We start from the raw sequence: 14,073 nt of genomic DNA, 5'->3' as shown, positions 1-14,073 counted from the left end.
TGGAACTCACGACCTTGAGATGACGAGACGCATGCTCTACTGACTGCGCCAGCCAGGTGCCCCTGTTTTTGTTCTTCTTTCAACTTTGGAGTTGGGCACCCTCTAGCCTGGGCTCTACAGCGAAAAACACCGCAGAAACCAAAACGCCGAAGAAGCCAGGTCCGACATCCCCGGTTCTCGTCCCAACGCTGCCGCTGACCGGCGCTGAAACGCGTGCAAGGTCTCGAGCGAGCCGCGGGGACTCTGCGGCCCGACTGTAAAGCACTGTCACAGCGTTACCTCCGCGTGCAGGTCCCGCCGGTCCCGCGTGACGAGGAGAAAACTGACCGCGGGGAAGGCAAGGGTCCGGCCTCGGCCGCGGGGACGGGCGGGGACACAGCCTGGCTCTCCCGGCGCCCCGTGCGCTCCGCCGCCCGGCCGGCCCAGCTCCGCCGACGCGCCCTGCCTCTCGGCCCGCGGCGCCGCCCTGCCCGCCCGGGCGGCCGGAGGGCAGCGGGCAGCGCGGGGCTCGGCGGCCGCCGCCTGTCAAACCCTCCGCCCAGCCCCGCTCGCCGCCCTGCCCAGGCCCCGGGCAACGGAGGCCCCGCCCTCGCGCCGCGATTGGCCTCCGCGCGGCGGCCGCGGCGAGCCAGTGGCCGGAGAGGCTGTCGGGCAGCCCGGGCCCGGCCCCGCCCCGCCCCGCCCCGCCCCCACCCCGCCCCGGGATGCCGCCCCTCTGGACGCGGCGGCAGCGGCGGCTGCGGGGGCTGCGGCGCCAGTGGAGGCGCGCCGAGCCGTGCGCCCCGCGAGCTGCAGCCGCAGCGGCGAGGTGAGAGGGGGCGCGGCCCGGGACCCGGGGAGGGCGGGCGCCGGGTCCGGGGTCTGAGCCTAGGGTCCCCGGGACGTTGGGGTCCCGGCAGCTTTGGAACGGCGCGGGGAGCGCAGCGAGGGGAGGAGGGTTTGGGGGCCCCGGGCCCTTGTTGCAGGAGGGATGACGGCAGGGCCCAGACGCTGCGGACGGGGCCCCAGCGCGCGTGTGCGCGGAGTGTGAGCCCGCGGGGCCGCAGCGTTGCCCAGCGTCGGAGCGGGTGAATGAGAGGAGCCGTACGTGTGGCACACGGTGTCCCCAGTGTGCCTCTGCGGGGGCGTGTGGTATGCGTGGGAGCCGGCGTCCAGGGGCGTTCCCGATCTCCGCGGGTTTGCGCGTGCGAAGGGTCCATTTTCTCTGCCGCGCGTGGGAGTGTGCGTGTCTCTGTGTGCTCGTGATGGGTTCGTGTCGCGGGAGTGAGCGCCCGTCGTCGGACCCCCCCAACCGGCCTCGGCGGTCGTGGGTAAGTGTGGGAGGGGCTGCGCCCCGGAGCGGTGGGTGCGCAGCCCTGGTCCCTGCGCGCCGCCGGGTCCCCGAAGCGCCCAGGGAGGCGCGCAGCCCCCGACCCACCTGGAGTAGCCTCCGCGGCGTCGCCCGAGCCCGGCCCTGGGAATCCGCGTTGCCGCCCGCGCCGGGTCTCACGGGGTGACCCCGCTCAGGCGCTCTCCCTCCTGCAGGCCTCAGTCTCCCCATTTCTTTGGGGACGGCTGGAATCGGTGGCCGCGGATTTGAGCGGGAGGGTGCGCGGGCTCCCCCGAATGCGCTGCGGCGGCGGGTGGGGGGGCCCTGGACACATCAGAGGGGGGAGCGTGAGCCCTTCTGGGCCAGGAAGGGGCTTTTGCGCGATCAGGTGGGTTTGTCGGGTTAAGGGAAGTGTGGTGGAGCTCACCCATTTTAGAGACGGGGAGTACGTCGAGGGGTGGTGGTGACCGGCCCCAACCTCCCCCGGGACTCGGGACTCGGGACTCGGGACTCGGGACTCGAGGGGGCCCTTCGCCCTTTCTAACGCGCCCGCTGTCTTCCCTCCGCAGGAGCCCGGCTCTACCCCCCAGCGGCGCGCCCTGCGCTGGCGCCATGCACTGCGAGGTGGCGGAGGCGCACTCAGACAAGAGGCCCAAGGAGGCCCTCGGCGCCCCGGGTCCAGGCCGCGGGCCCTCCGGCCTCGGCGGCACGCACATGGCCTTCAGGGTCGCTGTGAGCGGCGGCGGCTGCGTGGACGGGGGCCCGCGTGACCTGCTGCCCCGGCCGCCCGCGCCGCTGCCCTGCGCCCACGACCTCCTCCGCCCACGGAGCCCCCGAGACTATGGTCCGTCCAAGGCCGCCGCCGCCGCCGCCGCCGGGAAGGGTAAGTCCGGTCCCGGTCCCGCCGACGTGCCCGGCTGGCCTGGCGGCGTGGAGAAATCCGGGCTGCCTGGCCTGAGCACCGCACTCCTTTGCGGGAATTCTCGGGAGAACTAGGTGGAGCTTTCTCTCCTGTTCATCACTTTCTCTCTCGGTGTTTGGGACTCGGTTGTCCTTATCAAATGATGCCTGTTTAGGAAGCATCTAATCTAAACTCTGTAAGCCTATTTCGGAGGACCTATGTGTATAGAGAGTCCAGCTTACGTGATTTTGCTTCTGTGAATTTCTGGTAAGAGTTGTGCGAAACTTACAGAATCTTGTGAATTAGGGCGAATAGCAACTCGAATATCACAGGCATATTTGGAAATATTCTGATCATGCTAAGAGCAAAAACCAGAGGCCTTCAACAAGACCTCTCCCCTCTTGGAATCTCAGTTTCCCCATCTGTCAAGTGAGGAATTAATTTTGTCAGATGATTTCTGGAGTCCTGATGGAAAATTTTATGAATCTGTGATCCAGCCTGAGTCAGTATCTTGACTTTAAAAAAATGGCTTTTTCGAATTTGAAGCTTCAGAAGCATAATATGTGATCAGATATTCCTTTGCAGTACCCATCCTCTACTCAGTGACGCTGGTGGGTGTAAGGTGCAGGCTGCAGTAGGGTTTATGGGCTCAAAGTCAGCGATGATGCGGGCATTCTCATGAACCTGTTCTCTCATCACAGTTAATTATTATTGAGCCATTATTTATAAGTTTCATGCTGACAGATAATTAACTAGAAATTAGGGAAATTGTTAAGATGCAGTGTTGTCCTGCCATCCTCCCCTCCCCCCCAACCTTTTTTCTCTCCCTGAGAGAAACCAAGGCTTGGGATTTCATTATTTCGGCTTTTAGGACCTCTTGGTTCTATTTCTAGGTGATTCTCAAGACAGAAAGTTTCTTTTGGCTCTATAGACATCACTCCTTTAGCATTAGCCCCAGCAACTTAGAAAACGTAGAGCGTTTGGGTTTTAGAGATGAGAGCTTCTTCTGGGTGGAGAATAACCAACTTCCCAGTTCAGGCACTGGTAAAATGAAATGAAAGGAAACAGTGTTTTTCTCTTTAATGAAAACACCTGACTTTGTAGGAGAGTGCTATTTTCTTGTCTCATGTTCAATGTCAGCCTCTACTCCAACAGAGAGGGACTCTGTTGGAAAGGTAGACACAAAACAGTGGTTTTAGGGTATTATTACTAGGATAGGCGTATGAGGTTTTCTTTACTGGGGAGAGAGGAGTGGTGCGCAGCAAGACATGAGTAATATCTGCTGCCCTGAGCTTCTTGGCTTGCCCTGCTCCACATACAATCCTCCCTTAAACAGATACCCTCATACAACGTTTTAGGTTTTAAAAAAATCATAGCTGTCCCTGAAGATCGATTTCTCTGCAGACCTGGTGAATGGCTCTCCTAAACATATCTTTGTTTGGAGCCGTGGTTAGAGACCTCTCATCTGGGTGCTTTGCATATGATCTTCCTATTTCCATTCTCCTAAACCCCAATTATCTTTATTCATACTCCTCTTCCCCCACCAATGTCTAGTATATGAAATGTTTAACTCAAGATTGTATTTGGGAAGGACAAAGGAGGGTAGAAAGGGATGGGAGGAACAGCCTCTTTCTTTGTACCCTAACATGGTTGTTCTGGTTAAGCATTTGTAAGAGGCTGCCTTTTTTTTTTTTTTTTTAAGATTTTATTTATTTATTCATGAGAGACACACACAGAGAGAGAGAGAGAGAGAGAGAGAGAGGCAGAGACACAGGCAGAGGGAGAATCAGGCTCCCTCTGGGGAGCCTGATGCGGGACTCGATCCCAGGATCCAGGATCATGACCTGAGCCAAAGGTAGATGCTCAACCACTGAGCCACCCAGATGCTCCTTCTTTTTTTTAATTAAATTAAATTAAATTATTTATTGATGAGAGACACACAGAGAGAGGGGCAGAGACCTAGGGAGAGGGAGAAGCAGGCTCCTCACAGGGAGCCTGATGCAGGACTCAATCCCAGGACTCCAGGATCACACCCTGGGCCAAAGGCAGGCGCTCAACCACTGAGCCACCCAGACGTCCCTCAGATGCCTCTTCTAAACTGTTTTCTATACAGTCTCCCTCCCGGCTGGTGGGGTAGAATTTATCACACCCCTGTGAAAGATAAGGAAATTGAGGCCTGAGAGAAGAGAAGGTATCTCCTATTATAAAAGGCCGCCCCCTGATCTGGGTGGGTGTTCTCTGGCCAGCCTTTGCTCACTGACCTGGGCTTGAAGAAATTGCCAACCTGGCCTCTCTCCTCAGCAAAGTCTTCCTCACAGGCCAGCCCCTCAGTGGCCGGAGATGAAACCAGCTTCCCCACAGAGCTTCGGCAGTCTTCTTAAAAATGCCATGAGGAAGCTTCGGCACCTCTTACTACCCCTGCTCCCACCCAGATATTCCCTGGACCACGTAACCCTCTTGAACGTTTGGTGTCTAGCTCCAGATCTTAGGTTTATTGGAAACACACTCAAATACCTATTGAAAAATATTTATTGACTCTGCCCTGTGGCCTATGATCTGTGCGAGCTCCGGGGAACTCGCTCACTGCCTGAGCCTTTGCCACCCCACCCATTTGTAAACTTACCGTGAGACCGACTTTGAAAGACTGGGGAGAGCTTTAGTGCAAGGGCCACCTCAGGGCCTGCTTATTGTGGGGTTACTCTTGTGATGCCTTTAAGGTTCTCCAGCGTCTGGCTTTTCATTTGCATGAGAGGTAATGATGCCTTCCTCCCAGGGTGAATCAAACAATGGCTGTGAGAATGCTTTATAAACTAAAAAGGTAGGAGGGGTCACTTTTATTAATTCATGCCAAGCTAGGGTAAGTGATACTTGAGATAAAAGGGGCAGGGAAAAGAGGGAGAAAGGTTTGATTTTTAAAATGTTGAAGGTGAAGCGCACTCACTGGTGCACTGGCCAGGGGAAGCTGAGAGGAGCCAAGCTTCAGGTCTTTTGTGGCCACGGGGTGCCCAGTGAACGGGAGAGAGAAGACAGTATTGCTTGATCTGGGGTCGGGTTTCAGATGATTTGCCTTCTGCTTCAGATAGACCCTAAGCCAAGAAAGGAAGCGAGCCCTTGAGTCTCACGGCTTCTCCATAAATGCTGGGGTTGTCTGTATTTCCAGATCTGGAGTCAGGAGGCACTGGGGATGGTACGACGTCATGGACTAACATTGTCATCATTTACAATAAGAATCACGATCTGTTTATGGCAGAGTCCCGTTTATCCAGATTCCAAGCAGCTGGAAAGGCCAAATTACCAGATGCTGCATTTTTCTTTCTTATTATTAAACACCCAACACTGTGCGTTTGGAAGTTCCTGACAAGGAAAGAAGGTAAACATCTGGGCTCTATGCAGGCAGACAGCTTTGTGGCGATGGCCTGATGACGCTCGTGCCCCGTGCACAGTGCTTTACAGTTTTCAGCGTGTGTTCCCACACATTCTCTCATCTGCTCTCAAGCCAGCTGTACTCTGCCTACCTTGTGGGCTGCTCGGAGGGAACAGATGTAAAGTGCTTTGCAGTCTTGAGAGTGCTGGGCAGATCCTGGCTATTATTGCTGTGGTTCCCATTTTATAGATGAAGATGTTGAGGTTCAAGGATGTGCTCAAAGCTACAAGCAAAAAGCGATAGTTTGTAAGCCTTCGGTTCCAAGTATTTGAGTCTGGTTCTACAGCTTGTACCTTCTACATGTGTATGTTGGCGACCAAGAGCTGGCGTACGGAATGGCCTCCTGAATGTTCCCAGAGAACTTAAAATATTTTTTGCTTTTGGTATTTCTTCTGTCTTGACTTTTTGGAAGTGGTACCTGTGCCATAGTTAGAAAACGTCTTAGTTTACCATTTGTCCAGAGTTGCTGTTTCCAGACTAAACCAGAGAGTGAGCTCACTATTTAATTTACAGTGACTCTCTGGGCCCTTTACACCACGTCCTGAGACTGGACACGTCCTAGCAAAAAAAAAAAAAAAAAAAGAAAGAGGCTGACGATCATGACACACGTGGACACTGTCATTGGTAAACAGACATCATGACATAGCCATAAAGTAGTCAATCTTCTAACTTAAAAAAATAGTTCATATATATATTTTTTTAATTTTTTTTTTTTCCTTGAAAAAGGAAATCAAAATGCAGTTGCAGTTTGTGTGTATGGGCATTAGGGGCTGGCGATGGTGGAGAGTAAACAACAATGGTCACCGTGATGTCCAGGGGAGGCCTAGAAGGGGCTAGCGCATCCCTAATAGAAAGGTATGAGTTATTTTGAAAGCATTTACCCCCTCCGGCTCTGGTGGGCAATTTGCTTGCATTTCATCCATTTTAAAGTGCTGGTCCTGCGATCCGGAAATAATCAGATCCAAATTTTTTCGGTGCTTGAGGTTTCAAAAAAGGGGGAGAAAAACCTGCTGGCCAAATGTCAGGCTCAGTGAGACAAAGAGAAACATGTATGTGTGTGGGTACACAAATACGATAGGAACATGTTGCGTCTACAGTCGTAAGAGTTATGTATCCGACAAATCTTTTATAGACATGTAGCGGAAATATAATTCTCAAAGATTCCCCAAGAATCCTGTGCGGCTAGAATTTCTCTTCCCTTCCTGCCTCCCATGCTCTCCAGAAGCTGCTAGGACTTGGCTTACAAATGGAAAGGAGACCATCACATTAGATCGTAACTTAATTTAGGCCTGGTTGTTTCTGAGCAGTTTACCTGTCCTGCTCCACTGGGCTGAGGTCTCAGGACCCTTTTAGCTGTGGCATCATATTGGTAGGCTGTGTTGCTCCATCTGTGATTTAAAAACATAAGTTTCTTTATATGCTGTGGTTTTCCTTCACACTTCTGAGAATAAAAAACGCACCCTGTCTTTGACTTATTCATCTCCTTGCGTTACATTTGCGTGAGAAGCTAAATGAGCCAGCACACTTATTTTTACAGTGCGTTAAAATCTCATTACAGGCATAAGTGCACAATGAATCATTTAAAAAAATATATTCTTATGTTCTTTGTTCTGAATGTTGCATAATTATCATCATTTTCTTCGGTTTTATTTTGTGGAGTTTGGCCAGCATCCTAGAAAAAGGGGAGAAACTAAAGTTTTCAATCCTTTTTTGGGTAGGATTAGGAAAAAAAAAACACAACAAATAAATAAATACCAACTTTGTCAGTTGACCAGTGATTATTGCTAATTGTGGCTTTTGCATAGAGAGGGTAATTTCCCTTCCTTCCCTCAATTTTCTTGGAAAAGAATTCCCTTTTTTGAAGCCGATGATGGTGGTATTTCAACCACCTCACGATATGTGTATATATATACACATAAAACTATATATATAGTTATATATATATAGTCATATTTGAAGTTAAATTAGGTGGTTTGTAAATTTATTTTGCTAATACAGATTTTAGTTGCAATTAGTTGGGACCTAGAGAGTTGTGTTGTTTCTTTTGGTGTAGGGGGTGGTTTATTTTTGTGCTTAAAGAAACAAAGACATTCGTTTCAAGGAGGAGAAGAAATGAAACAAACTTTTGCAATGGGCTTTGAAAAATTCAACTGCATTATGCAGAAAGCACAGCTGTAATACCAGGGCCAGGAAAAAAAGAGCAAACTCCTGAAATATTTGTGCCGCTCGCCTTCACTGTGCTAATGATTCTAGCAGTTTAAAAACGGACTTCTTGTTTATCAACAGTGGCTGCCCGAATTAATAGTTTACAATGAAAAAAAATGCTTTCAGCATTGGAAGCAAAGTCCTGGACCGGACGGATAGCTGAGTGAGAAAGGAAAGCAGAAAAGGGGGAGGGTGGTTGTAGCTGTTTTGGTCTCCCTAGGCCTTATTTATAAGAAACTGAAAGGAAACAGACCTGGGATGAGGTGGGGGCGGGGAGAGTACAACCCTAACCCAGTGGTCTTAGAGTTTAAAGTCACTGAAAGCATCTGTTTTCTTCTTTTCCCCATCTTCCCCTAAACTCCAAAGGGTTATTCCTTCAGAGGGTTTCCGGCGGATCGAGGCGGATTGTGTTAGCATTACGAGCTGTGTTTTTAAAGTCAGCATTTGAGTCAGATGCACTGAGGAGACCTTCAGTCCGCTAACTGAATAATGCATTTCCTGTATGGCCTGAATTTATTTGGTGGTTATGGTTGGGCCTGTCTGGAGCAAACACATGCACCATTGTGCAGCCTCGATGCATGCGGGCCGCGCCTTTGGCTTTGAGTCTCTGTTTCCCCATCTGTAAAATGGGAAGCAGTTGGACAGGATGTTCCACAGCCCCCTCCAGCTCTGATGCTCCAGGATTCTACATGGGCTGGAGTGGGAAGGTCAGGAAGGATTGAGGGTGTGGGACGAAGCCACCTTTGTCTCAGACTCAACTTCTCCTTTGAACTCTTGACTCCTGAGGCTGACCACAGAAGGGAACAGAAGAGGGGGTGGGGGTCAACGAACCTTTACTGAGCACCTCTTCTGTGCCAGGCTGGGTACTGTAGCTGTGATTGCATTTAATGGTGCCCAGTAACCCTGGGAGAAAAGGAGGCATTATCCTAGTTTCCCAGATGGGGCAGCTGAGGCTTGGAAAGTTAAAGTGACTTGCCCCAGTCATAAGCTCACTATTTAATTCGCAGTGACTTGCTGGACAGGTAGTAAGTAGTAAAATGTGAGATTTGAACACAGCTCTGTGTAACTGCAAAGCCAGGACTTTCCTCCTAAAGTACAGCGCTCTCAAGGACAAGCTTTAAAACCCAGGCGGTAACAGGGAGTTGCTGTGGCTGTAGAGCGTGCCCCCAGCCCCAGGGGAAGGTAGCAGAAGGCCACAGGCTGGTCCAGACCCCTGGAGTCTCTACTAACAGGCCGAGGTGTGACTTTATGGGAAGACCGTCTGCATCTGTCCAGCCCTCTGCTGTAGAAACAGGGAAAAGACAGTGGTTGCCAGTTGTGACATGGGGTCCTCAGGCAGGGACTCTCCGAGGCTGTGGAGGGACCCTCTAGATGCCGTTCCTTCCCAGACGCCACGGCGCACACACATGCACCCCTGGTTATTGTGGGTTCTAGTCCTGTTTTGAGCCTTTCACACGGTTTGGGGAGACTCATTGCCCGGGCCCTGGCTGCAGTCTCCCTTCCAGGGCTTCTGAAGACATCTTTTGATGTTTGAAGAGACTTCCTCATAAGCCCCACCACACCTAGTAGTAGAATGCATGCTTCATGGGGCATGATGGCTTAAGATCTATTAAACAATTCTTACTCAGTGGTAGGATGGAGAAAGAGCAGCCCAGGAATCAGAGTAAACTTGAGAGTTTGATTATGGGAAATGGGTCTTTTGTGTCAGATGAAGAACGAACCAAATGACCCCTAGGGAAGGAAGAGGTCCTGCTGCTGGTTTGTGTCTGTGGCCCTGCACGATGATGCCCGTGTTCATGAGATGGTGGACGTTCTCGGGATCACACTTCCTGCAGGAAGCTTTAATGCCCCAGCCTTCCTTGCCTTTGGATATTGACCCTGAGTCCGACAGGGAAAGAAGGAAGAACTATCAGGATGGCACTGTTGGCGATGTGGCCCAGCCTCTTCCTACTTGTGTCTTTTTAAAACTAGATTACTCTTTTAGATGTTGCTGCCTTTTTTTTTTTAAATAACAGGTTTGATGGAAAATAAAGCTTTAGCAAGAAACCAGGGAGAATTATAAACCTGACTTTAAAAATACAGATCCCATTTGCTGTTTTAAGCTCTCTGGAGGGCTGGAGATTGGGTTTGTTTTGGAACGTTGCTGGACTATATGAATTACTTCTCTGAGGCTTGGGTATTTAATACCTAGTAGAAGTTTGTATAAGAGCTGATGATGTATTTTGCCGACTTTCCAACCCTGTAAATAAATTACATGTGCCGGCAGAGGCTGCCAGGATCCACTGTGTCAATTGAAGCTTAATTTTTATCCCAAACCACTTAATACTTTTGTCCTAGCGAGTAGAGAAAGTTACCGGGACTCGTCCAGCAGCAGGCCCGTTCCAAGACAGAGACGGCTTCGCAAGACCGTGAATAGGCCTCCGTGGATCCATGGATCGTGACACGGTTTTTCGGTGATTAAGTAGCTTCAACGCTCTTAAGCCCAACCCTCCAGGCAGAGGATGATAGTATAATTTTAAGTGTATCGTAAAAATGAAACTCAATCGCTTCCACTCCCCAAACCTGCCTCCCTCCTCTTCTCTCTGGAGAAAACGGCCGTAATTATGTGTTTAATCTCAAGACCGCCTGTGCATTTTATCTTATTTGAGTGCAAAGCCCAGGTAATAACGTTGGCATTTCCAGCGCGAAACAAAATAGGGTTTCTAATTTGGAGACACTATTAAATATTTCATGCTTCAACCAAACTCAATTCTTTTTTTTTCCTATAATAAGTTTAAATATTAATTCTCTGGAATGTCAGATGCCTAAAGCTAGGCATTTAGTGATCTGCAGTTTCAAGTATCTCGAGGAAGGTTTATGAAACAGGATATTTCACTGGGAGGGATGAGTTGTGTTTCAGAGATATCTGAATTCAAGGCAGCGTCTTCAGATTTACTTTTTAAAGGGAAAAGGTCGTAAAATAAGTTGCTTTATGTGCTGAAGGATTAAGTGGCTTAGGCTGAAATAACAGCAGGGACTTGACTGTTTTTCCTCCTTATATTTTAACAATGCTTTCTGGGGGAGGGGGTGGGTCAGTTTCCCGCCTGTTTGTCTCCTCCCCCATCACCCCCCCCCCCCAACCCCCAGCAGCCAGATGGCTTTAATTCTAACCAAATCCCACGCGGAGGCCAAATGATTGATCAAACAGTCATTTGTACTTACGTAGCGCTCTTTGTGAGAATATCTCTGCATTGGAGCTTCTCGCCTGGGGTTGGCTCTTCTTTGGGTCTGTAGATGGTTGACTTCCAACAGACTGAGGGGCTCCGAGAGGCAGGGTCCGGAGGTGGATGTAGAGTAGAAATCCCAGACCTTGGCATCTAAGAATTCCTCGCCTCGAAACTTTGTTACTTCCCATCCCAGACAGCAGGGGTATCTAAGTTTTCTGAATAAAAGAACAGAAATCTTTCTCCGGTCCACATGACAGCAGTTAGATTTTTAGTATGTGTTGATGGACGAGATGCCTAATGAGGTTATTAGTTTTAAGTACTCTTTTAGATTGATGTTTTATCATCCACTTACCCATCTGTAGAGACATCCTTTTAGTCTCTGGTCTTCGGTACCTGTTTCAAAGGTCACCTCTGATACTACAGCTTGTCTTATAGATTGGCAACCGATTGGCCGGCGGGATAGATCTGAGGCCTCTGATGTGACGTTCAAGGCCTTCCCACCGGTCCAGCTCTATTTCTTGCTGAGGCCCTGCTTGTTCTCTAGCACTGTTGGACTTTTCCTTGCACAGCTTCAGACCTGGGATTTCTCTTTACTTGTCCTTCTAAACCATGACCTGCTTTTGATGCATCCCCGTACCCTTGTTCCAGTACCAGGTCTGGCACAAAGGATGTATCCGAGAAACATAGGGTGCCGATGGAGGCTGTGGGCATGGAACTGGGTCATCGGGTTTGAATCCTAGTTCTGGGTACTGACTCGGGAAACTTGGGGCATGTTACCGAGCTCTCTGGGCCTTGGTGTCCATATATACAAAATGGGGATAACAGTAGCCATGCTCTCACAAGGCTATTATGAAGGTGAAATGAGTTAATATATGTACAAGTGCTTCAATATAGAGATTGATTGGCCCATGGTATAATGCTCAATAAATGTTGGGATTATTATTGTTATTGCTGTCATGTAAATGTTTGGTAAACAGAACCTCTTGGAAGGGCTTTCTTTCCCTTCCTTACCACCAGACTGACTCCTACTTACTCTTTAAGACCGAGTTTGAGTGCCACCTCCCCCTGAAAGCCTTCCCTTTCTCCCTAGGCTGGGTTTTGCTAGAGCTCTGGCACACGCAACCCTAACCCTTCCTTGTGCTGTAGCACTGGTCACACTGTGGTGATTTTCTATTTACTCATGTGTTCTTGAGGATGGAGCAGAGTTTCATTATCCCTGCACAGCACAGGGTCTGGAAGGTTGGGAATGGAATCCAACCCAGTCTCTGCCCTCAAGGAACTTGTCGTCTATAAAGGAGGAGCCAAGTGGTATGTTCTTGTTTTTCCCAGAAGGTTGAACACACAGTAGGCTCTCAGTGTATATGAGACTCTGATAAATGTGCAAGGAATTCCCAATGCACACACAGCCATATTCCCTTTCCAGCACCTGCCTGGGGCTCTTCCTAACTTGGTCTGCCCCCAGCTTGCTAAGTGACCTTGGCACATCCTCTCACCTCTCTGGGCCTTGCTGTCCTCTCCTTTCCAGGAAGGGTTGGTTTCAGTGATCACAGGCCCTTATGGGTTGCAGACCTTTGGAGTTGCCAGACCACGGTCCAGGTAGAGGAGCTAGGGGCATGAGAGCTGTCCCCAGAGTGGCCCAGGACTGTAGGCACTTTCTGCTGCAAACCTTCCCTCCCTCCTAGGCAAAATTTCAGTCATTTTAAAGTGTGTTTCATGTTGTGGTTTAAAGAGCAGATATTGGTATTGTAACCCATCTGACCCAAATTTCTCTAAGATGAAGAAGAACCTCGGACCAGGTATTGGAACCTCGGACCAGGAGCTAGACAATGGCTTTCTGCAGCCCTGGAAATTGATGTACATACCTTGGATCCCCCCTCCAGGTCAGGTTTAGACAGAGTCCCTGGGGGCATTGTAGGCCTACTGGCTTCTCTCCAGGCACTGTTACGATTTCAGTGCTGTAAACTGTAAAGCTCTGTCTAAATCATTACTGTTTTTTCAGTCCCCCCTTGAACAGATAAGAAGACTAAGGATCAGAGAGACCATGCTGTTACTTGTGCAAATGCGGCCACATGGTTTTTGAAATCAGAACTGGGTTCAGATCCCATACTGCACAACTTGCTGGACCTTGGGCAACTTCATTGAACCATGAACCTCATTTTTCCTCATTTGCCAAATGGAGATAATTCTCATCTCATAGGGTTGATGTGGGAATGAAGAGGAGACCTCTGTAGAGCACCTAGCTCAGGGGTTAGCACACAGTAGGCGTGTAACAAGAATGAGCTCTTGTGGCTGGTCTTACTGAGTGCATAGCTGGGACAGGTCCTCTCCTCTGGCCTGACTTCATCTGATGCTCCTCTGTGGCACAGTACCCCATCCTGTTAGTCTGGTTCTTGTTTTTCTTTTTTGGTGAAGTTAGAATAGTCTGGACTTTGGGGCCAGAGAGACTGAGATTCTGATCCAAGTGCTGGAGGACACAGATCTGATTGGACACAGAGGCATCTTCGCTTCACTTAGGGGCTGAGATGGGCGTGGGCTGCCTGAGTGTAGCTCTCTGACCGGTCCTGGCCCAGGGTCAGTACAAGACCCTCACTGGGCCTGTGGTAGCACTGGTGTTCAGCAGGAGGGGGAGAGTGTCTGTGGGATGGGCCAGGAGGGAGAGCCACCCGCCCCCTGTTTATTGGGTTGGGATTTGCCTTCTGACTCATACCCAGCTGGATTACTTTCATTCTGCTTCCCGAACTTGTGATGCCATTACCATTCTGCCCTCAACTTCCCCATGCGTGCAGGTGTCTGCATTACTATAGTGGCTTCCATTTGTTGAACGCTGTGGTGGGTAGAGAGCCTGTAAAGCCATTTAATTCTTTCTACATTTACTTCTTGGGGAGAATATTGCCACCCTCATTTTTTAAAAAAGATTTTACTTATTTATTCATGAGAGACAGAGAGAGAGAGAGAGAGAGAGAGAGAGAGAGAGATACAGAGACAGAGGCAGAGGGAGAAGCAGGCTCCCTGCAGGAGCCTGATGCAG

At 50.1% G+C, this 14,073-nt stretch overlaps 1 protein-coding gene across 2 annotated transcripts in view; it reads left to right on the top strand.

Annotated features, from left to right (window-relative positions):
* Positions 1-733: 733 nt before the first annotated feature.
* The window catches only part of GLIS1 (GLIS family zinc finger 1), a 223,809-nt gene continuing 210,469 nt past the window's right edge, over positions 734-14,073 (top strand). For both annotated transcript variants that reach the window (XM_072820295.1, XM_072820294.1), the window contains exons 1-2: positions 734-808; positions 1,879-2,192. In XM_072820295.1, coding sequence (XP_072676396.1) covers positions 1,922-2,192 — 271 coding nt within the window. In that variant the 5' untranslated portion in view covers positions 734-808; positions 1,879-1,921. The remainder of the gene's footprint in view (positions 809-1,878; positions 2,193-14,073) is intronic.

This window comes from Canis lupus, chromosome 3, assembly GCF_048164855.1.
Source record: "Canis lupus baileyi chromosome 3, mCanLup2.hap1, whole genome shotgun sequence".
In the NCBI taxonomy this organism is placed as follows: domain Eukaryota; kingdom Metazoa; phylum Chordata; class Mammalia; order Carnivora; family Canidae; genus Canis; species Canis lupus.
Note: the sequence above shows the minus strand (reverse complement) of the source record. Positions and strands in the feature narration are given on the sequence as shown.